Raw genomic sequence first — 23,951 nt, forward strand, 5'->3', positions numbered from 1 at the left:
GTGAAAAATAGTATGCTTCCATCTGTATTCAGATGCCATCAATTCTTTCTCTGGCGGTGGACAGCATCCCGTTTTCAGCGTCCAGGATGATGTTGGCCCTTTCTGGGGTTTCAACCAAGATATCACAGCCTATTGTCTCAAAAATATAAGGGAGGGGGTTATATCTCCTCCATCTCAATTAATGTAAGCTATGCAAGGTCACTATATAGTTTTAGAGATATAAGCAATAACTGATATCCTGGAATCTCTTTACAAGGTGTGAAGCTCTTTGATTGGGGCAATAAAGGAACAGCTGATTGGCTAATCAGACAAGCCAACCTGCCTCACAGGCCTCTGAATAGTTGGAAGAAATTCAGCAGTGGGCCGGCTCAGTAGCTGAGGAGTCCTTCTTAGGGGCCTGGCTCCATTTCTGAACCTGGAGCCTTCCATTGCTCACTCATGGCTGAACTTTCTCCAGCCATGTAAAACTCCAAAGAGGCAGAGGAAGCATGTTTGGTTAGCCAATCCATTGGTCCCTTTTTGGCCCAATCAGAAAGGCTCATACTTCATAAAGAGATCACAGGGTACATAAGCTTTCTTGTTTATAACTTTCAGACTTCATCGTGCCCTTACACTGGTGACATTAATTGAATGGGTGGGTATAGAAACACACACGCGCACGCACACATACACACATACATACACACACACAGAGTTTGGGTTCTTGGTCCCAACTTTATTTTCTGATGCTTGCCCCACATTGACTCTTTTTGGATATTTCCTGCCCCACTCACATGGTTGTATCTATCCCTTTTGCTACAGTTTCCTTCCATTAACTTGATATTCCTTTAAGCTGGAAGAACACAGTGCCATGAACAACAGTGGTTAGCACAGTGTCTGTTGAAGTGAATTGAATTGAATTGTCCCGATTCTATGCTTGGCTCCAAACTGGCTTTCCTTCCTATGGTCTGCAATCCAACCCAGTGGTCCTTCTCACTCCCCCCCACCCCACGTGTTGTCTGTTGTCTCCTGTCTCCTCCCTTTCACTTCACAGCATCCTTCAAAGGTCAGCTCGAGGGCCACCTTCTGCATGAGGCCTTTCTCCCCGCAAATTACCTTGTATTCATTTTGTACCCTGCTGTCTCCCTAGAGGAAATATGGCCTTTATATCCCTATTGCCTCAAACAGCACCTAGTGCATAGTGTTGTGTTGGACAATATAGCCTATTTCCTTGTGCCCTGTAGCAAAACCCTGGGAAAATGGAGGCTGGGCCAATGCAAAGTTTCACTATTGTTGGACGTGGAAGGAGTCATCATGGCAAACACAGAATCACAGAGTATGACAGTTGGAAGTGACCTCAGTGACCTCTGGTCCAATCCATACTCAGGAAAGCGCCCCCATGACAGCCCAAGTTCTAAGCAGTGGAGAGTGAAGGGGAACTCACCAACCCCTGAAGCTGCTCACTCTACTTTGGGCTCTAGCTCTTTGGCAGTTCTTTCTGACACCCATTCCACCTCTGACTCTTGCTTCTCCTTTCTGGGGCCAAGCAGAAAACAAACTGAGCACACAGAGTAACTGTACAAACTGGGGGAGGTCAATTCAGGGGGAAGAGTCATTGAGAACTAAGGGTGGTGGAAAAAAACCAAGAAAACATTTTTTAAAAGAAAGCGGGGGGCACCTAGGTGGCACAGTGGATAGAGCACCAGTCCTGGAGTCAGGAGGACCTGAGTTCAAATCTTACATCAGACATTTGACACTTACTAGCTGTGTGACCCTGGGCAAGTTACTTAACTCCAATTGCCTCACCAAAAAAAAAAAAAAAAGATAAAGCACCAGCCCTGGATTCAGGAGGACCTGAGTTCAAATCCAGCCTCAGACACTTGACACTTACTAGCTGTGTGACCCTGGGCAAGTTATTTAACTCCAATTGCCTCACAAAAAAAAAAAAAAAGATAAAGCACCGGCCCTGGATTCAGGAGGACCTGAGTTCAAATCCAGCCTCAGACACTTGACATTTACTAGCTGTGTGACCTTGGGCAAGTCACTTAACCCTCACTGCCCCACAAAAAAAAGAAAAAAAAAAGCTGCTGTTCAGGCAGCTGAGAGCAAATGATAATGGCCGTGTGCCTTTGAATAAAAAGTGGAGGCCCTGGGCTCTGACCTGTGTATGACTGTAAATAAGTCTTCGGTTGTACGAGATGCCACAAATACATCGTCATCATCTTCTGCTATGGATTCTGCTGTTTTGTCACTTGCAAAATGTTTTTCTTCAGTGCTCTGTTCCATGAAACTTCCTATGATAAAGAGAGAAACTAAGTCAGGGAATGGACCCAAACATCTCCTCAGATTCCTGTCTCTCAGGAGCGACTTCTGGGGTTGCCCTGGTCTTCCTCTGCCCATGGTGCCCTTCTCCTAATAGAGCCTGGGAGTTAGGGCTGTGACCTAGACTGAGAAGATGGCTTTCTAAGGTCCTCTTTGATCAGGGTGACTCCCATTTCTCAAAGGTTACCTTCCGCCTGCTCTGCACTGAGTTGTGCACATGGTGTCCTCCCCATTAGATGTTAACTCCTAGAAGCTGGGCCACTCTGTGCCCTTTCTCCATAGCCCTAGCACTGGGCAGAGAGGAAGTACTTCATCGATGTTTATTGCCTGAGTACTAATTTCACAATCTTGGACCTACAGATTCGGGAGTAACCTTGGGCATCTGTCACTGGCTCATCCCTAGGAATGAGGACCAAGGTGGCCCCATAGGGCCTTTTGACCTCTTTAGAGTGACCCAAATCCCCTGGACAGACTGGCTCAGAATTGACCTGCTCACTCTGGGACCAAGCCTGCCCTTAGTGGCAGCAGCTCAGCTCATGAGCTGGACTGTACACAGCGAAAGTACAATACTCACTGACCTGGAAGGCTTGTCTCAATCCCGCTGTCCGCCACTGGCTTAAAGAGCTCCTCCTTGGCATTTGGGGCCTGTAGGCCATCGGGGCTCAGCTGAGAGTTGACATCTTCATCCAGGGTGATGATAGGACTGGGAACAAGCTTTGGCTCAGCCGCAGTGGCCCCCGGCTGGGGGAGGGGCAGGGCTGTGGGCAGGTGCAGCACGCTAGGCTTCTTGGGCACGGGAGGGGGGACCTTGCTTCTTCTTCTCTCCACCTCAGCCAGACTCTGGACACTGACTCTCTCTGGCAGAGGCCTCGTCTTGGGGCGCTCCTCTTCCAAGGGACCTGCCGCTGGGCTCTGGCTATTGGGAGTTCGGAGAGCCTTTGGTTTCCGCACGACCATATAGATATCCTGAGGGGAGGGCTTGGCCTGGCTGGTCGTATTCTCAGTAGTCAGGAGCAAGGTGGGGGAGGTTGGCAGAGGCTCCTTGGAAAGCAGGTTCTGGGGCCTTTTGGCCACTGAAGGCTTTTCAGCCACTGGAGGCTTTACCTTTCTCTCCAGCACAGGGAAGACTTCCAGCCCAGACTCCTCAGCTGGATCTGGGCTCTCAACATCATCTTCCGGCTCTGACTTGCTGATTGACCGCAGCCGAACAGAGCGCAGGTCAGATTGGGTGACCACAGGCATGATCGGCTGGTTGGGGCTAGTCTTCTGGGCCAACTTTGCTCCAAAGGTTGAGTCCGAGTGATGCCGGCTCACCTTGGCTTTGCCCCGGAGGGCGATCTTCATCCCCGATGTGTCCAGGTGGGCCGGAGGGGTCAACGGTAGGTCAAATGACAGCTGTGACTTGGGGCTCTTCTCCATTGGCGAGGTTGGTGGCAAAGATGATTTTCTCTCTGGGACCACTGGTCGTACCCGGCCACTGCTGCTTGTGTGAGGTAAATGACCGAGCATCACGGACGTGGTGGGAACGGTGGGTGTTGGTGTCTCAGACTGACTTGAGTACCCACTAGAAGGTGACATCAGTCCTGTTGGCCGCCCTGGGGATGACACCTCCCGAGCCTCTGCCTCAGTGGAAAGCTGGGAAGGCGTGGTGGCCCTAGAGGTGGAAGGGGAAGCCAGAGACTCTGAGCTCCCCCTCACTTGCACACACTCCATCACCGTGGTCCCAGTGGCAGTGCTTGAGCTGGACAGAGACCGGTAGGGGTCGCCAGACTTCCAGTCAGTGAGATACCAGTGGTGGGAGAAATGTGTGCTTTCTGTCTCCCTTAGAGTAGGCACAGCTGGGTGGCCCTGAGCATCTGTGGAGGAAAACTGATGTCCCTGGTGTTCAAGGGGCAGGCAAAGGCTTCTAGGCCTCTGGTCCTTGGGCAAGCTGGGCCCAGCTTCTGGCTGGAGGACAGCCTCATCTTTGACCAGGGAGACGCTGCGCATTGGTGGCAAAGGCTTCTTTTTGGCCTTTTTGAGGGAGATGCTCTTGGACCTTCTTGGTCTGGGCTCAGCTCCAACAGAGGAGACATTGTCGGTACTGGCACTGCCTTCAGAGCTGGCACTGGGGTAGGCCAGGGTGCCAGTTTCGCTGCCCTGCTGGTCCTCTCCACAGCCCCCATCCACTGAGCACACAGAGCCCGAGTCTGTTGGCACAGAGAGTGACCTCTCCCGGAATCTACAGGCACTTGGGTCTGACTCTGGCCTCGTGGGCTCCCCTTCCCCTGGTCTGTTGCTGGGAAGGGGACCCCCTTTGTAGTCTCTCCCTGGCTCTTGGCTTCTCGGAGTGGGGGACTCAGGGCAGCAAGCCTGGTCATCCTGAGCAACCGAAACAGAGCCAGTCTCTTCCAAGTTCCCGGGGCTGAGGACATTTAGAGACCCCTGAGAATTGTATGTCAAAGGATATTTCCCATTTTCTTTGACTTGACTGCTGTCTTCTGGAGCAGGACTAGTCGGGCTCATGTAATTAAAGCAGCTTCCTTTCCATGGAGGAGAGAATGTCGAATCCTTTGGTCCATTGCAAGAAGAGGGGACGCTATACACCATCCCCATGCCCTCCATGCTGGGTGAAGCTGAGCCACTCTGTCCTAGGTTACTGGGCGTCTTTCTCAGTGCTGGGCAAATCACTTTTGGGGAACATGCTTCATGGCCAGCCACACCCTTTCCATTGGCCACTTCTGGAGTTGTGTTCCAGGAGGCAGACTCTTTATCAGCAGCGTGGACTTGCCCGTTGCTCCGACCTGGGGAAGGGAGATAGATGCACAATGTTAATTCTATCACTGGGGATAGATCCCTTATCAGCTCACCGGTGTTGAAAGGCCCAAATTCCTCCTGAGACCTGAGAGGCACAGTCTCCTGCAACGGACCAATGGGACTTCCAGAGATGAGCTCTGGGACAGTCAATGACTTACCCAGAGCCCCACAGTGGCTGAGTGGCAGGATTCTGCCTAAAATTCTCAGGCCCTGAATTCCTCTCAAGGCCAGCCACTTGCTTCATTGCTAGGACATAGCCAAAGTCTGCTAAAAACCCAAATGGTTATAAGTGAGCAGATGGACTACATTGGGGAGTAACAACCTGTACAAATAGTGTATATCCCCTTGCCTACCAATGGGCATTAAACTTAATCTTGGAGACTGATCCTAAGGCCTGCTTGCATTTTCCAAGCCAAGAGAAAAGATTTCCCAACGGATGACCTGGAGAAGAGGCCAGATTGTTCCAAAGCCCCAAAGCATTTCAGGATCAGGGAAGAATCTCTCTTCTACTCATGCCAATGAATTAGCAAACAAACAGCCACCTCCAGAATAAAGAGGAAATTCAACATGGGGAAAGAAAGACTAGTGTCCCCTTCCCTCTGGGGCTACAGACACCCAGGCTGGGTACAAGGAGCTTGTGTGGATATTCCTAGGGTGGTTCCCCTAATCTTAGTTGGGTAGAACAGATAATTAAAATGTAATGTGGAAATATTTAACAAAATAAATCGATAAAAATAAATGGATAATGTTAATATGTGGCCTGCAGGTGTCCATTTGTATTTGAGTTTGACACCACCAGTCATGTGACAGAATCAGCCACCGAGGCAGGCCCAGGGAAGCCAAGCTTAGGTGCATATGGGCAGGTCTTCTAACTCCAAAGCCAAGCCTCTTTCCATTATATCATCATGAAGACATTCTCATTTGTAGACATCATTTTTCAAATGAAGTGAAAAGAAATGAGAACATCCCTATTTAACATCAAGTTAGCTCAATCCCCAAATGCACTCTTACACTTGATCCAGGGGTTTTCTGAGAGGAATTGCTGCTGAAAATGCCACCAAGGGCTAGCCAGCTGCTCCCAGCATTTGCTGCTGTAGATAAGAGGACCTGCCTGCTTCTACCTCTGGCCTCCTCCTCCCACTCCTCATTTGGCCATTTTCTAGCATGGTCTGTTCCCCATCATGGCCTCCCAGCCCCAGGGAGCTAAGCATGGGAAGGGGGCATGAAGGAAAGGAAGGCTGTGTAGGGGGCTCAGGGCCCAGAGCCACTGAGAAGATCACCTTGGTCTCGCAAGGAGAGGTGAGGGAAGCCAATGATGGTCCGTCGCCGCCTCAGGGTGGACTTGGGGTTCACTGCAGTCTCTGTGTTAAACAAGGAGTGTCGCAGACTCGCATGTTTATCAAACTGCTGTCCTGTAGCCAAAAAAAAAAAACCACACTGGGTGCATCTTGGTTCCCTTCAAAGGCACAATGAAAAGCCAGTGGAGGTAAAGCAAGGAGATGGAAGCAGCAATGAGCATGAACTGGCCAGAGAAGGCGGTGCCCGTCGTCCCCTCTCCCCAAACTGTCAGTATCCCATCCCCAGCACTGGCCCCCTCATGCATCCCACCTCCCCTTGACTTTATTGGCTACGACCTGGTTTCTTTATGTGTTTTAGGTGGCCTTGGCAGTGGCTGAGACTGAGATGGCTCAAAGTGATTCAGCTCTTTCTGTGGCGTTTAAAATCTAATGTGTGATGGAATACTATTGTGCTGTAAGAAACGATAAGCAGGAGGAGTTCAGAGAAACCTGGAAGGACTTGCATGAACTGATGATGAGTGAGATGAGCAGAACCAGGAGAACACTGGACACAGCATCAACAACATTGTGTGTTGATCAGCTGTGATAGACTAGATTCTTCTCACCAATCCGACGGTACAAGAAAGTCCCAAAGGACTCATGATGGAAAAGGCTCTCCAAATCCAGGAAAAAAAAGGAACTGTGGAATATGGATGCTGATTGGACCATACTATTTCTTTTGTTTTTGGTGCTGTTGTTTTTCTTTTTTGAGGTTTTTCCTTTTTACTCTGATTCTTCTCATATAACATGACTAATGCAGAAATATGTTTAATGTTATTTTATATATATATAACCTATATCACATTACCTGCTGTCTAGGGGAGGGGGGGGGAGAAAAATTTGAAATTTGAAATCTTATCTAAACAAATGTTGAAAACTAAAATAAATTTTAAAAATACGAGAAAAAAATAAAACAAAAACCCCAAAAACCAAACAAACCAACAAATAAAAAAATAAAAAAATCTAATGTGTGGTCACCTTGTTTCTACCCCCAGTGTTGGGGGAGAACTAGCTAAAGTTTACTTATAAGCTAGAAACGTCAGCACCAGTTTTTGGCATTAAGCATTTATTTAAGAGTAAAGAGAACACATGGAGTACAGAAAGTAAAGCAAGAAAAACCTAACTCCTTTCTATTTTCTCACACTTTCTCTGTGAATTTCAACAGAGCAAAAAATCAAGGAAGCTGCTCCTACCCCAGAAGGCAGCTGGAATTTCTGTTCTAAAACCACTATGGTTAGGGTTTTATTCATGTTAACTGCTATGTAGTGAGTAACCTCTATTTCCTGTCACCTTAGAGTAGAATTTTTCAATGTTTCAGTCTGGGACATGCTGATGAATGCTGGTGAGTAGAATGTCTGGGCCTGAGCAAAGGGAATGGTCTTCTTCTCCTTCACTGCTTTTCAGGGAGTCAGGCCTCTGTTTCCTCCTCCCTATCCATGACAGTCATCACTACCTTCATCCAGCATTGGTCAGTCAACAAGCATTCTCTGTGTCAGTTATTGTGCTAAGCTCTGGGGATACAAAGGAAGACAAAAGTGAGTCCCTGTCCTCAAGGAGCTCCCAGTCTAAAGGGGGAAACAGCATGCAAGTTCTAGACAGAGTAAATGGGAGGCAATCTCAGAGGGAAGACAGAGATTGAGGAAGACTGGGAAAGGCTTCTGACTGAAGGCAGGATTTTAGCTGAGTCTTGGAGAAAACAGGAAAATTAGCATTCTCTCTCTTTCCTCACTGGGGACATAGGGGACTATAGTCACTGGAGTGTTTTGTGTGGGGAACATCAGGGAGGCTGGTGTTATATGATCGCAGAGGGACTAGAGGAGTAGTGATTTATGAAGGGGCCACATTATGAAAATCTTTGAAAGAAACAGGATTTTTGCATTAGCAAAAGAGAAGAAAGACACCTGGGCATTTGACAAATCCAAGACCCCTTTGCAGTAAACCAAGTATCCCGATACTCTGGTTGGGAAACAGTGTGACAGGGTCACAAGAACTATGGTCAAGAACAACAGAAGACCGAGGGCTTGGCCTCACTGCCAGCACATAGGAAGGGGAAGGGGTATTGGATGGAGAATGTGATATTCATCCTGCCACAGCTGAGTAACTGCTATGTATGCTCACCATGGAGTCTGGTCTCCCTCCAAAGAAAGGAACTGAGGGGTTTTAGGAATACCTCCTGACCCTCCTGGTCATCAGGAAGGATGAAATGCCCATAAGAAAATGGAGGAAGAAGTAAAAACAAAGGCGAGGAAGGGCTAAAGAGGAAGAGGGGAACTCAGATGTATGTCAGGGGGCTGGAGGGCAGAAGAAGATGCAGAAGAGAAAGGGATTCAGGCCCAGTGGACACCTGGAACCAAGAAGAAACAAGTAGCAATGACTTGGAAGAATGTGTTTGCCTGATGTCTTACAAATCAAATGAAATGGAAAAGGTAGGGAAAGGGAGAAAATGGCTTGTACACTTACCTTGCAAGCTACATACAACAGCAAGTAGCCACAACAAGTGAGAAGGACAATCAGTACAGATGTGATGATGAGATTCAAGAAAAGAGCCAGGCTCACTGTCTTCTATGCAACCAATCAACAAGGTTTTATGGAGCACCTGCCATGTGCTAGGCATGGAGGATACACAGATCAAGGCAGAGTCTTGATAACAAGAAAGGTGACCCAGAGACCCTACCAGAAGAAGGCAGATTTGACCTCCCAGGCATCCCAAACCTAGGGGAATGGGACTTCTAACTGGCCCATCTATGGGTCTGGAAAGGAATCGATTATTCAGAAGGGCTCTGAAGGCCATGTCCAAATTGGTACTCCTAGCTTTGTCTTATTGGGAGAAAGAAGAGTCTCCCAACTGCTCATGTGGATGTCACAGTCCTGTTGGGTTGGATGGAAAAAACAAGACAGCCGTGTTATTTTACAGGGACACCTTGCTGCATGAAACTCACTGAAGTGGCTGATTTAGAGGGATATACCCAGGACTGTGGAGAGTTCTGTAGCTATGAAGAAGAATTCATCTGACACAGTCCAGGACAATGCCCAAGGGTCTAAGCTGCTTCGCTAAGCAAACTTCGGCTGCAGGGAGTCTCTTTTGATAGCTGAAAAGCTGGATTCCAGCTACTTCCCAAAATAACAGCTCAAGGATAGCTAAAGACTGCCTCCCTTTCCTCCCACCTCCCTTTTAAACATTGTCATTTGGCTTGTCTGAAACTGGGTCCTTTTGGGGGACACAGAGTTCTTTGGCATCAAAAGCATTCAAATAGTTACTGGCTTCCATTTGAATGGACTAGAGAAGAGGTCCCTGGGGTTTTTCTATTGAGCCTTTCTTAGATCAGAGAATCACAGGCCCATCTAGGTCAGCTCCTTCTTGAGGTCGAAGACACAACGTGGTGAACAAGTGACCCTCCAGACTCTGCACCAACACTGTTAGTGAGAGAAAGAGAGATCCCTATCGCTTGCCACTTTGGGATGGCCCAGGTCGATCACTAGGGATGACGCTTCTCCCTCCTGCCCCTTTGCAGCTCCCACCCATTGCTCCTAGTTCTTCCCTCAGAGGCCCAGGGGAACACGTCTAATCTCTCTTCCCCACATAACTTTTCAGATAAGATTCCCTCCCTCATTCTCTAGGCTGAACACCCTCAGTTCCTCCAATTAATGCTTCCATGGCATCATCTCTAGGCCCTTTACCATCCTGGTTGCCCCTCACTGGATGCTCATCAGTTGCCTTCCTAAGTGTGTCATCCAGAACTTGGATGCTATTCCATATGGGGTCTGACCAGGACATGGTACCACAGAATTATCTACTCCCTCAGCCTAGAAATGATACCTCGCTCAATATAGCCTGAGATCATATCCTCTTCGGGGGTTAATTTGTGGGGGGGATGGTCAGGGAATGGGGGGAACTGGGGAGTGCTCAGCTTTTGCAGAAACTTTCTGGAGTCTCTTGTCTCATGCTGGTTCTAGTCTTCCATTTCATTCTTTCTCCCAAGCTTCCACACTCCAGCTGCAGCCCCTGAACGATCCACCTTCCCCTATGCACTACTCTTCCCCATCACTGTAACCTCTAGTTTCTAGTCTCCCAGCCTCACCTCCTCTGTGTGGCTTTCTTTTGGCAGGGCAATGAGGGTTAAGTGACTTGTCCAGGGTCACTCTGTGTGGCTTTACATGCCTCTTTGCCCAGCCTGGACTCCACAGTCCACTATGTGACTGTTTCTGTCCCTAGTACCTAAGGCTTCTTCACCCTCTTGCTGCTCATTGAGAACCACCAAGCTTGAATCACCTAGATTTTAGAGTGCCCCATTACGAGGCACAATGGCTCCAAAGAATCTTGCATTCTTCCCTCCCACTCCCATCTATATAGTTGCCAAATCCCCACCCACGTTTCCTCCTCGATGTCTCTCACCTCCACTTCCTCTAGGCCAGGACCTCCTCACATCATTCCTGAACTACTGAAGTAGCATTCTTGCTGGGGGCCTCTGTCTCCAGGCCCACACTGCTAGACCCATCTCACTGAGTCACTGCTTGGATCATATCATTTCCTGGCATTTCTCCCTCCCAGCACTGCCCTACAGGAATCGGCCTTCAGCCAACCTACACTATTCACCTTTCCCCCCCAATGCATTGGGCTTTCCTGATCCCACCCACTTGCTTATTCAGGTCCCTTTGCTTGGAGTGCCCTCCCCTCCATTTCTGCCTGTGGAAACCCTAGCCATCCTTCAAGGCTCAGCTCAGATGCTGCCTTGCCCATAAGGGCCAGAGGTGACCTGTCCCGGGCCTGAATCCTCAGCACCCTTCGTAACTGCTCACACAATGCTTACTCCATTCTACATTGTTATTGTTCTCTGTGTATTTTTTATCTGCCCTACTATGATCCAGACCATGTCTTATTTTTCACCACCTAGCACTGGGTCATGCACACCTGTTTACTAAATTAGTAAATAATTAGAGGAATGATAGCAGTGCTCTATCCTGCTCTAGACTTAGGCCCCAAGCAGTGATTCTTCAAGGCAGTGCTAGACATACACAGGCAAAACCATCTCTGTGAGGGCCAGTGCATGAGTCATCTGGAAAACAAAACTTGGGGATCAGGTGGTCAAGAAGGATCTATCTCTAGAAGAGGTGCCCCTGGGACGGAGGACCACTCATTGAATATATAATTTCCCAAGACTCTTGAAAGGCAAAAGATATCCTAAAAGATATCCCTGTGTGAATTTACTTTCCTTGTAAACCTGAAGGCAATGTCCAAAGACCAAGAATCTCAATAGAAATCATGAGAACAAGCAGTACCTGACCTCTAATGGTTAAAATGATCTGGTTCTGCTTAAACATTACAAAAGATGTGACTGTTTACGTGACACCCATTTTTCCATAAACCCAGAAAACAAACTACCCAGCTCAAGACCCTGTGACTACAGAAGAACTGCTAAGAAAACTAGAGAGGAATTCAGTTAATGCCACCATTTCATGGCATGTGCCACACTAAATTCCAGATGGGTATTTAGCCTAAATACAAAAGGTTATATCATAAAATAATCAGAGGAGAATGGCAGAAGCTACCTTGCACAAGTATCTGGGGAATTAGAAGAAGAATTCTTAACTAAATAAAGAATAGAGGCGATCATGAGACAAGACAGACACTTGATCATGTCAAGTTAAAAAAAAACTTTGCAGCTAGAATATAGCTAGAACAAGAAGAGAAACTTTTGATCAGGAAAAACTCTTTGCAACAATTATCGCTGATCAAGGTTTGGTATCTAAGATATATAGAGAACTGATACAAATGTATAAGAACAAGAGTCTTTAGCCTGATAGAGAAGTGACTAAAGGATATGAACAGGCAGTTTTCAGAAGAAGAAATAGAAATGAATCATCACTACATAAAAAACTATTAAATGTTAGAGGGGTTGTGGAAAGAGGCACGCTGATACACTATTGGTGGGGCTCTGAACTGGCCCAATTATTGTGGAAAGCAATTTGGAATCAGATCCCCCAAATCATAGAATGGTATATGTCCTCTGACCCAGCAATGCCACTACAAGGTACACTCCACAAGGATGCTGAAGACAGAGGTAAAAGTCCCATATATGTAGAAATACACATAGCACCACTTTTGTGGTCGCAAAGAACTAGAAACAAAGCAGTTGCCCAGTGACTGGGGCATGGCTGAACAAACTGTATATGAATACAATGGAATATTATCATGCCCTAGGAAATTTAAGAACTTAGGGAAATTTGGAAAGGCCTTAATTAAGGAGAGCCAGGACAATACACAATGACCCCTAAAATGTAATGTAATGCAATGCAAAGCAAAGGAGAACATCATGGAAAGACAGCAGAACTGTGAGCAATCCTCATCTCCTAGGACTAATGGTGAGAATGGATAAAGGCAAAGGGCCCAGTCTAGACACGTTTGGTGAGTGCATGGGTTCCAAATCTTAGAATCTCTGAGGCTATCCAGTGTCACCTGGACCTGAAGAAGAATCTCCATTGTAACATATCTGACGTGGGCATCTGGCCTCTGCTTGAAGGCCTTTAAGGAGAGAGAAGCCATCATCACCTCCCATTCTGAGACAGCTCCAGTTGCTAGCAAGCTATTATATCAACCTGAAATTTGTCTCCTTAAAACTTCCCCCCATGGCTCATGGTTCTGCTCTCTCAGGTCAAACAGAATAAATCCATTCCTTCTTTCACCCAACAGCCCTGAGTCTTCTCTTCTCCCAGCTAAACCTTCCCAGTTCCTTCAACTCTAGATATTCTTTTTTTGGTTTTTTTTTGGGCTGAGCAATGAGGGTTAAGTGACTTGCCCAGGATCACACAGCTAGTAAGTGTCAAGTGTCTGAGGCCAGATTTGAATTCAGTTCCTCCTGAATCCAGGGTAGGTGCTTTATCCACGGTGCCACCTAGCTGCCCAAACTCTAGATATTCTTTTTTTGTTGTTGTAGTTTTTTTTGGTGAGGCAATTGGGGTTAAGTGACTTGCCCAGGGTCACACAGCTAGTAATTGTTAAGTGTCTGAGGCCGGATTTGAACTTAGGTCCTCCTGAATCCAGGACCGGCGCTTTATCCTCTGCGCCTCCTAGCTGCCCCCCTCTAGATATTCTTAAAGTGGGAACTCAGGGTTCTTCCCCATCCTGCTCCCACTCCCCTGTATTCTCTCTGGCTCATCACTGTGTTTCCTAAACTGCAGCCCCAAGAATTGAGCTCTGTACTCTAGACGTGGCTGACCAGGGCACAGAACAGAAGGCCAGCTGCCCACCACCCCATCTCTTAAATTTTTTTTTTGGTGAGGCAATTGAGGTTAAGTGACTTGCCCAGGGTCATTCAGCTAGTAAGTGTCAAGTGTCTGAGGCCAGATTTGAACTCAGGTCCTCCTGAATCCAGGGCCAGTGCTTTATCCACTGTGCCAGCTAGCTGCCCACCCCGTCTCTTGATGTAGCTGAAGATGACACTGGCTTCCTTGGCTGGTGGGTAACGCTGACCTTGGAGACTCCTAAAGCCTTTGGCTCCTTCCCTGCTACCCTACTGCCTGACTACATTATGCTTTTGAAGGAGATTTTTGGGAGCCCAAGTCTATCTTTATATTCAGTGAAATGAAGAATTGCTTGCTGTATTGGGCAGTGGTTAGCAGCCCCACTCTCAATTTATGTCCTAACCTTCACCTTCCACCAAACAAAACCAGATGAGTCGAACATAACATTGGGAGAACCACGGTGGCAAGTGAAAATGCCGACTGCCTTGTTCAGAATAGTGACTACATGTTGGAGACAAGACCGTATTAGCAGAATGATGTGGCTCCGTGGGAGAAAACAAGGGACAATATTACAGATGGCAAGATCCCAGTTTGGAAAGAAAGCCTGTAAACATTACCTCGTCCGTCTCAATCAAGCCGGGTTGTTTGGATTCTCCTTGAGATATCCATACTCTCTATTTCGCACAAGCAGCCCGCAGATGTGAGCAATCATTTGAGAATCACTTTACCAAACTCCACAGAATCACAGGGTCTCTGGTTAGGAAGGGGCCTCAAGCTACCACCCCCTTCAAGCCTTCATCCTTGCCTTGAAGACCTCTAGTGAGGGGTTAAATCTTGGCTCCTGAAGCAACCTATTGCACTCGGGGTCAAAAATCTTCTCCTCAAGTACAGGATTGGGAAGGCTTGGCTAGATGCCAGGCCATGTGAAAAAAAGCCTGGCTTCTTAGTGGACTGCAAACTCAAACTGAGGCCATGGTATGATATGGCAGCCTAAAAGGCTAACTAACACCATTAGTTTAGGCTGCAAGGAGAGGTCCAGTGTCCATGTCCAGAGAAGTCACACCACAGTTCTGGGGGCCACATTGGAGGAAAACCATTGACAAATTAGTGTCCATTCAGAGGAGGGAGACCAAAGAGGTGAGGGGGTCATGTGGATTGAAGGAACCAGGGACGTTCAGCCTGGGAAAGAGAGATGCCTTCAAGGGTCAGAGTATTTCCCCTATTGGACTCTGTGCCACAGCACCTGCCATCTGGCTCCAAGGCCTGTCTCCACCCTACCAGTGCCCGTGGCCCAGAGACTTGCTAGGCCTTGGCCATCACTAAGTGGCAAATATCCTTCTCCCAGGGCCAGAGCAGCAGGAGAGATCTGCTGCCCAACTTTCATTGAAAGAAACCACCCCCTCCCCCAGATTTTACTAACTTGAAGTTCCTCTCTATTCTCCAAGCAGGACACAGCTTCTTAAATTGTTAGGGAGCTTTTCTGCAGCAAACTTCTGGCCGTTTGGCCACTGGCTGACCTGGAGCAGTTGGGCAGTGCATTCAGGCCGCTGGGATGGAAGCCTAGCCTCCCTTCGGCCCCTGGCTGTGAGTGCTAAGGAATACCGTGTGCACCTCCTGGGCCAACTCAGCTGTGCTCAGAAAGGAGGGATTGCAGTGGGCAGAGGGGCCCCAGGAAACTCTACCAGAGATGTTGATGGGCACGATGCTGCCTTGGGTGGAGCACGATGGATGCCACCTCTTCTCCTCCAGGATGGGCAGTGGGAAGGGTCTACTCCAGGTGTTTTGCTTGTCTGGAGAGGCAGGCAGGCTCAGGGAGGACTCAGGGGGCCTCACACCCTGCGTGGTGGTCTTGTCTCCGTTCCCTCTTTGGCTCGTGGGCTATGAGGCAAAAGTCCAATGGAAAGAGCATAATGGGAAGGCCGTGGGTCTGACTGGAGGAGGAACCAGTCCCCAGAGGATGTCTTTTGGGCAGCCAGTGTGAGGCTTCCAGGAGGAACCAGTAAAGTAAAGGAAGGGTGGGATTATTAATTATTATTATTATGGGATCCTAGGATCCTAGTTTTAGGATAGGCCCCTCTAAAATCCTTTTTAGGATTTCTGAGGCCCAGAAAGGGGAAGTGACTTGCCCAGGATCACACAGTTAGTAAATGTCTGAGGTGGGATTTGAACCCAGGTCTTCTTGATACCAAGTCTTGCACAATATCTCTCCACCACCATGATGCTTGTCAATAAGCAAGTGCCCTTTCACTGGGGGCTATCCAAGCTACATGCCTTGCCATTCAGCTCTGTTCTCAGCCCTGAGAGCAGGCATGGCCTGTAAGGCTGAGCCTAGGCCTCATCTTGAACTGAGGACAGAAGGATGGGAGCAGAGGACATACCTACCAGAGCTCTTTCCTCTAGAAAGCTTAGCTCCTTTCCAGGAGGCCAGGAGAACAGAGGTGGCTAAGGGCTTCCATAATTAGTGGGCCTCTGCTGGGGAGGGGGGCTGCCTACCATGGCCCTTGCCAGTGAAAGAAATCTGAAACTCACCATCAACACAAACTCCAGGCGCTTGGCAGACTGTGGCCTTGGGCTGATAGCGGGCTCCAGGGGGTCATCTGGGGTGGGAGTGCGGAAGGTCTGTCCAGAAATCCGGGCCTCCGAATATTGTTCCTCATATTCTTCTGAAAAATAAAAGGCGTGGGCACGAGCAGAGCAGAGTCAGTATGGGCAGTGGGAAGTATCCCAGTTCTGTCACGTCTTGTTGTGGGACCCTGGAAAAGTCACTGCCCCTCTTGGCGGGGGGTGGGGGGAGCATTAGCTCCTTCAGCTACAAAATGGCGGGGAGGTTGGGCTAGATGACCTATGAAGTCACTTCCAGCTCTCAATTTATGAGCCTATGACCCAATTTCTGGTCCTGACTTAGTGAAGGTGGGCAACAGGAACTTGGGTATCATATCACCTGGCCTAAACATTGACTTGGCAGCTTGGCCTCCTTGTTTCCTCTAGACTCCCCGCTGAGCTGGGGCCTGGTGGAAGTGGCCCAAGGGTTCCCCTTGGTTTGAGGGAGGGGAGGTTGTTCTAAGGATATAGACAAGGCTGCTGTGTGGAAGGGAGGGAGGCCGACCCCTTCTAGCAGGGAGTTTCCTATTCAGTTCAGTTCTAATGCTTGTTTCCAAGCTATTGATGTGAAGTAGGGCATATTGTCAGTGGCCTCTAGGTGTGGTACCCTGGGGCAGAGGTCCAGTCACCAGGCTCTACTTATGGCTTCGCCAAGGGGGTCCTGGCCATGGCTTCTCTGGGTGCCCCAGCCTGGAGAAGCCTCAGGGAGTGAGTGCCTGAGGTCAGATTTGAACTTAGGTCTTCCTGCTTCCAGGCCCAGAGCTCTATCCACTGAGCCACTTGGCTGCCTCATTTACTCTAGACCCCTCATTTTCTAGAGGAAGAAACTGAGGCCCATAAAGAAGAAAGGCCTAAGTCCAAATAGCACAGGTAGTATAGTAGCAGAGCCAGGATTTGAACCCAGGTCCACCAACTATAAGTCACAGGCTCTTTCTATGGTGCCTTGCATGGGTATAGCCCCATCCTACTCAGGGAGGGATGGGCTTGTGCCATCCTCCAGATTAAACCAGGTCATGCATGTTGCCACCCCTTGAGGCAGATGGAGTGGCTAACTTAACTCTCCATTCTCCACCTGTGAGAGATGCCCAGATACTGAACATCTAACATCTATTCCACCACCCTCTCCTCCCTTTAATAAAGCTTCATTGCACACTTACCGTGACTCAGTGAAGTGCCACTATTGACACTTGGGGAAAAACACAGGTAGAATGCTCAGTCCCCATCCTGGAAAAACTTACGGTTTAGTTGGGAGAACAAGACAGACACATATGACTGACTGAAGCAAGCCAGGAACACTGACAGCGGTGCAGAGGGCTCATAGCGGGGACTCTCCATACATGTCTAAGGATACGTCTACATATACACACAGATGTGTGTGTGTGTGTGTGTGTGTGTGTGTGTGTGTAAGGCATGAAACACAAAGCAGGGTGGGGGGGTCACTAGAGGCTTCTTGGAGGAGGGGAGATCAGCTTGTCCTGGAAGAAAGAAGAGGGATGGATGGTCCAAGGAGGGAGAGAATGGACACAAGAAAAAGTGAGGCCCCCCACAGATGGCGATGGAGAAACATCCATTAGGGCTAGCAAGAAGAAAAGCCAGGCCAGATGTGATAGTTCCTGCTTCCTGAGCTTGCAGTGTGCAGGAGAAGAGGGGAAAGCAGGGTGTCTGGCGGAAGGTCTTTGGGGGCCAAGTTGGAATAAGGAAAATCGGCAGCCGCAAGTGACAGCCTTGTTTGCAGCATGAGCTCAAGGTTGTTCCCTTTGGGCTGGGAGTGGGCAGAGGCCCCGTCTCCTCCTCGCATTGCCTTCTGCCCTGTGGCCTAGGCCTAGGTCGCCTGGAATAGCAGCACTCACTCCATGAGGATGGTGGCAGCGGTGTGCCTTGGAAAATAAGGACTCCTGACAGGGTTGCCATAGCAACAAGGACCCCAGAAGAGGAGGGGAGAAGGGAGAAAGCAGCAGTAATGAGCACTGTTCCCATCTCCAGTGGGTGCCAAGAAGGCGCCAGAGTTGGGTGTCAGGTGCTTGGCAGAAACCTGGGGCCTGGGGGGCCCAGGAGAAGGCAGCAGAGCTAAGCACAGAGTGGGAGACCTCCTCCCTGCCCCTCTGCCAGGCCCTGAGATGTATGGGCAAGAGGGCAGGGCTGAGAGAGAGGACAGCCAAGGATACAGACCATGATCTCAGCTGGATTCTCCCAACCCTTCACTGAAGGCCTTCCTAGACCCCTCACCTTGCCCCATCCCTGTATCTGACAGAGCAAAATGCCACCAATTGTCCAGACTTCTGAAAGATGAACCATGCATACCAACCCCACCTCTCAACAGTACCAGGGGCATGGAATTCCAGAAACTGTGGCCTGGCTGCCGAAATCCAAACGATGACCTGCAACCTTTGGCTGCCTCCACTTCCTCCCTCCTTAGGGCCCTCCCCCCAGAGCCCTTCCCCTTGCAGTGGTACCTTGCAGCAAGCTCTGGAGATTAAGCTGAGCTTCCTGATGCAGCTCCTCCACACCTGGGGGCCGGCTGGAGGAGAGGAACACATTCACTGGCTGTTGCCATGGCGACTTGGGGTGGGTAGCAGTTTTCTTATTCTCAAGACCCAAGTTGGAGGCAGCTAGGGAAGAAGAGCACCAAGTGAGCCTTGGAAATGCTGAGCCAAGGATGTGGGGAGGCCACGTGATGAGCCAGATGCCATGGTCGTCTGGAATACTTCAGGAAGCTCTGGCGTCTGCCCTGCAACCTCCCTGCAAGGCTTCTCAGGGGGCACTCAGGAGGCCTGGCCTCTTTGTCCTGAAGAGCCAAAGCAAGAGGGTCCAGGACCCTTTCCTCAGTATCCCCTGCCTGCTTCAGCAGCCTCGTTGTGACAAGGAGACAAGAAACATTCTTTTTTTCATCCTCTCACCCATTTTCATCCTCTCACCCATTCATTCTCTCATTCTGAGCCATAACTAGGAATTTTGCCACCCAGGACAAATACCCAACATCAGGCCTGGGAAAAGTGAAACAAAACATAGCCTTAGCTGGGGTGAGCAGGGGAAGACAGGAGTCCCACAACATCAGCTAGCAAGTAGTGAGGCCACTTCTAGGACGGCGGGCAGGGAGGGGGAAGAGCCCCCTCAAGTTTGCCATCTAGGGGATAAGCTCTATGTTTTTATGTTCTGTAGAATGCAAATGTTGCCAAAGAGCCCTCTAAATTCAGCAGCCCTGGGGTGCAGACCCAGTTGCCCCACTGTAGTTATAGTTCTGCTCTCAGTCCTTCATGTGCCAATACATTCAGCACCTGTGATGTGCCAAGCCATGAGCTGGGCACAGAGAATAATGCCTCTCACAGAGCTAACAGCCTAGCAGGGAAGAAAACCCACATACATAAATAACCTTCATTTCAACTAGAACATGCTAAGTTGCTTAGAGAAATGACCACAAAGTACTTGGGGCATTTTGGCAGGGGATGGGAAGGAGGGAGGAAGAAGCTATTTTTGACTAGAAGGCCTTCACCCCATTCCCTAATGCCTTTCTCACTCTAAGTTTTTTTTGGCGAGGCAATTGGGGTTAAGTGACTTGCCTAGGGTCACACAGCTAGTAAGTGTTAAGTGTTTGAGGCTGGATTTGAACTCAGGTCCTCCTGACTCTAGGGCCAGTGCTCTATCCACTGTGCCACCTAGCTGTCCTCTTCCTCACTCTAAGTGCTGCAAAATAGCCTACCATGGGAGAGGTCAATTAGTCTATGACCACATGGGCCAGTCAGGGCTTGGGAGGGTGGCTACATATAGCATCAATGTCCTGGACTTCTGGATAAAAATGGGGGTCTCATAAGCAAAGATCAGCTCATTATTTATTACCTTGCATAAGGAAACATTCCAATAGTTACAAGTACACTTATCATGTAAGCATGAATACAGTGTAACCTATTCCTAGAAACATATAATGGAGGCCAGATGATGTCATGAAAAGGGCATAGAGTTGGAGTCACAGAATCACAGTCTGACTCCTTCTTTCTAGTCATTGATTCATCCATGTGTTCATTCATTTGTTCACACATTTATTCAAATACTGAGTTTCTATTACATACAAAGTTCCATGTGATGGTCTAGATTTTATAAAAATGAAGAAGATATGGGTTCCTTGGAAAGGTGTGCTTCTGACTTCCTGTTAACACACCAATGGGAAAGGCCATAGAGGAGCCAACAATGATCTCAAACGGGCATGAGATTGAAACATGATCAAGAAACTGCAAAAGAACCTTCAGTAAGCTCTTTTGACAAGACTGAGGTGACACAAAAGGACAGCTTTTGAGCATGTGTTCAAAGAAGGCTCTCCCCAGGAAAGCTGGCCTAAGCTCAGGTGAAAGGGCCTGCAAAGGAAGCCCTCAGCAGCACCCTGACCAGGGTGAGCCTGGCTGGAGTGGAGGAAATGGGGCTTAAAGTAGTGCCCCTGAGCAGAGACACTGAAGCCTGCCTATGCTCTGAGCAGATTCATTCTGGGGAAGACACTGAGGTCAGAACTAGCAGGATTCATCCCAGGGCCAACCTGTCCAAGAGTTTTTTGTTTGTTTGCTTGGATTTTGGCTTTTTTTGCAGGGCAATGAGGGTTAAGTGACTTGCCCAGGGTCATACAGCTAGTAAGTGTCAAGTGTCTGAAGCCAGATTTGAACTCCTGAATCCAGGGCCGGTGCTTTATACACTGTGCCACCTAAGCTGCCCCCTGTCCAAGAGTTCTGAAGGGGAACTAGCCTAGCTCTGGCCCAGGTCTCACATTAGGAACTGAGAACGGACATATAGATAAACACAAGGAGGTATTTACTGGACATTATGCAGAAATATTATGGGACAAGAGATGCCCATGAGGTAAACACAGAAAATGAAAGTTGCTTCAGCTTCCCCTGTTTTTGATCCCAGTTTTTCCCCTGAGGCAACAAGGATTACAAAAATACCTGAAAAAATTAAGCAAGAGATTTAAAAAAAAATAAAATGATAGATGAAATTAGAGCTCCGGAGGAAAGAATTAGAAAGGGAATAAAGAACTGAGAATAGAAGGTAAAAAACCTTATGCAAGTAAGAGTCCCTCAAAGTTCGAATGGATCAAAGACAACTCAATGACTCTATGAGACAACAAGAAATTTTAGGGGGAAAAAATCAAAGGTTGAAAAAATAGGAGAAAATTTAAGATGTATACTATCAAAAACAACCGATCTACTGTGATAGACAATGCCAAAAGACTTACAGTGGAAAATGTTCTCCATATCCAGAAAAAAAATCTGTGGAATCTGAATGCAGATTGAAGCATACTATTTTCACTTTTGTTGTTGCTTTTTTGTTACTGTCCTTGTTTATTCTTTCTTGCATTTTTTCTTTTTGTTCTGATCCTTCTCTTACAACATAACTAATGCGGAAATATGTTTAACATGATTGTAATGTATAACCTATATCAGATTGTTGACTGGTCTTGGGAGAGGAGAGGGAAGGGAAGATGGAAGAAAAATTTGGAACTCAAAAAAAGTATCTTTATATGTAATTAGAAAAAAATTTAAATAAAATTTAAAAAAATTTTTAAACTGACCTGGAAAATAAGTCAAGGAGTGATAATTTAAGAATCATAAAAATCCCCAAAAACCATGACCAGAAAGGAAAAGATACTATATTTAACAAAATCATAAATGAAACCTGTCCAAATATAATAGAACTTGAGGGCAAAGGGGAAATACGAAGAATATAGCAGTCACCTCCCAAAAGGAAACTCCAGGTGAAAATTTCCAGGAATGTTAAAGCTAAAGGTCATAGCTTCCAGTTAAAAGGAAAAAAAATACTATAAGCAGCCAGAAAGAAACAATTAAAATACCAACAAGCCAGTCAATATCACATGACTTGACAGCAACGACTTCAAGAAGAGAAGATCTTGGAACATGATATTTCAAAAGGAAGATAAAGATTTACCACCACTAACAGCTTACCTGAACAGTTTGCAAGATTGAGTATAATCCTACAGGTGAAAGAGGATCTTTAATAGAACTTTAAAACATTACTAATAAGAGGACTAGAGATGAATAGAAACTTTGAATTGCAAATACAGGGGTTTGGAGAAACCTAGAAAAGCAAATAACTGGAAGGGCCTAAACCAGAAGTGTCAAACTTTTTAAACCAGGAATGTTCTCTAACCAGATTAAGATGTAATTGAGGAGCAGCTGGGTGGCACAGTGAATAGAGCACCGGCTCTGGAGTCAGGAGTACCTGAGTTCAAATCTGGCCTCAGACACTTAACACTTACTAGCCGTGTGACCCTGGGCAAGTCACTTAACCCCAATTGCCTCACTAAAAAAATTTTTTAAATATGTAATTAAGAAATGTTAAACAAAATAAATAAACATACCATGCAACATAGATAATGTTAATTTATTGTTTTCTAAGTCAGTTCTATGAGTTTGACACCATTGACTGAAAAGAGAGTAATGTGCTTATATTTTGACTAAGAGAAAAGAGAAGTCCTTTAAAAACTTTCATGTCTTCAAGAGTCACAGAAGAAATTCAGTAAGATAAACAGAGAGACTGTGGGTGGTTTTGTTCATGTTTAATGATGTTAAGAAAGAAAATAATTGTTCATGCTTATTAAGGGGAGGAGGAAAGGGGAAGGGAATAAATAAGCATTTATAGAGTACCTACTATGTTCTGGGCACTGTATTAAATGCTTTTTACAAATATGATCTTATTTGAGCATCACAACCACCCTGGGAAGTAGGTACTATTAGTATTTCCATTTAACATTTAGTTGAGGAAACTGAGGTAGAAAAAGATTAAGTATCTTGCTCAGAGCCACACAGTTAATAAGAGTCTGAGGCTAGATTTGAACTCAGCTCTTGCTGACTCCAGGCCCAGAGCTCCTTCCACTGCATGACCAGCTGCCTCTTATAACTTCAGAATAATATACTGAGTTCAGAATAACAAATCATTTTTAAAAGTCTTTTTTTAAGGCAACATGGTCTTTGGCATCAAAATGCTTATTGTCTAGTAGTGAGTCAGAAAAATGCAGGACATGCTGAACTGTGTTCAGTTTGCAAGAGAAATACAAATAGCTGATACCCACATTTCCTCACACAAGGGGAAAATCACCTGCTTGGGTGTCTGGGGCATGGGGTGCAACCAGGAGAAGCTTTGTGGAGAAAGCTTGGCTTTGAAGGAAGGAGATTTGCCAGGTAGAGATAGGGCTAGAAGTCCCTGATTTCCAGCAAGTGCCTAGTTTCTCACTGGGGGGAAAGAGTAGCTGACTTAGCACCTGCTTCTCAGGACTGATGGACCGAGTTAGTCTCCTAGAACATACGTCTCTACTTCCCTCATGCCCTTGAATGGAAATGCAATTAATGCCTTGGACCTGGGATTTCCATTTTGCACTTTTAAGGGCACCTCCTGAATTGGGAGCCAGAGGGTCATCTTAGTTCTGCTCCCAACTCATCGTGTGAACTTCATATTTCCTTCTGTGGGCCTCAGTTTACTCTTTGGTAAAATAAGGGGGTTGGACTAAATGGTTTCTTAGGGCCCTTTCTGCTCAGACATCATATGATCCAAAGTCTCTTCCTCTGGGTCTCAATTTCTACACTTTCTAGCTTTGACAGTCAATGGTTCTCAAAGTAATAGGGAGTAGCTGTGCTGAGTGTCAGACAGGAGGCATGGTGGGGAGGTGGCAGTCACCAGAGC

General features: G+C 47.4%; 1 protein-coding gene across 1 annotated transcript in view; it reads right to left on the reverse strand.

The window, feature by feature from the left end:
• Positions 1-23,951, reverse strand: part of NHSL2 (NHS like 2) — a 206,545-nt gene that overhangs the window by 11,308 nt on the left and 171,286 nt on the right. The window contains exons 2-7 of the mRNA XM_043973960.1: positions 18,728-18,883; positions 16,203-16,336; positions 15,356-15,551; positions 6,378-6,509; positions 2,880-5,084; positions 2,141-2,273 (exon numbers count right to left, since the gene is read on the reverse strand). Coding sequence (XP_043829895.1) covers positions 2,141-2,273; positions 2,880-5,084; positions 6,378-6,509; positions 15,356-15,551; positions 16,203-16,336; positions 18,728-18,883 — 2,956 coding nt within the window. The remainder of the gene's footprint in view (positions 1-2,140; positions 2,274-2,879; positions 5,085-6,377; positions 6,510-15,355; positions 15,552-16,202; positions 16,337-18,727; positions 18,884-23,951) is intronic.

This window comes from Dromiciops gliroides, chromosome X (assembly GCF_019393635.1).
Source record: "Dromiciops gliroides isolate mDroGli1 chromosome X, mDroGli1.pri, whole genome shotgun sequence".
In the NCBI taxonomy this organism is placed as follows: Eukaryota; Metazoa; Chordata; class Mammalia; order Microbiotheria; family Microbiotheriidae; genus Dromiciops; species Dromiciops gliroides.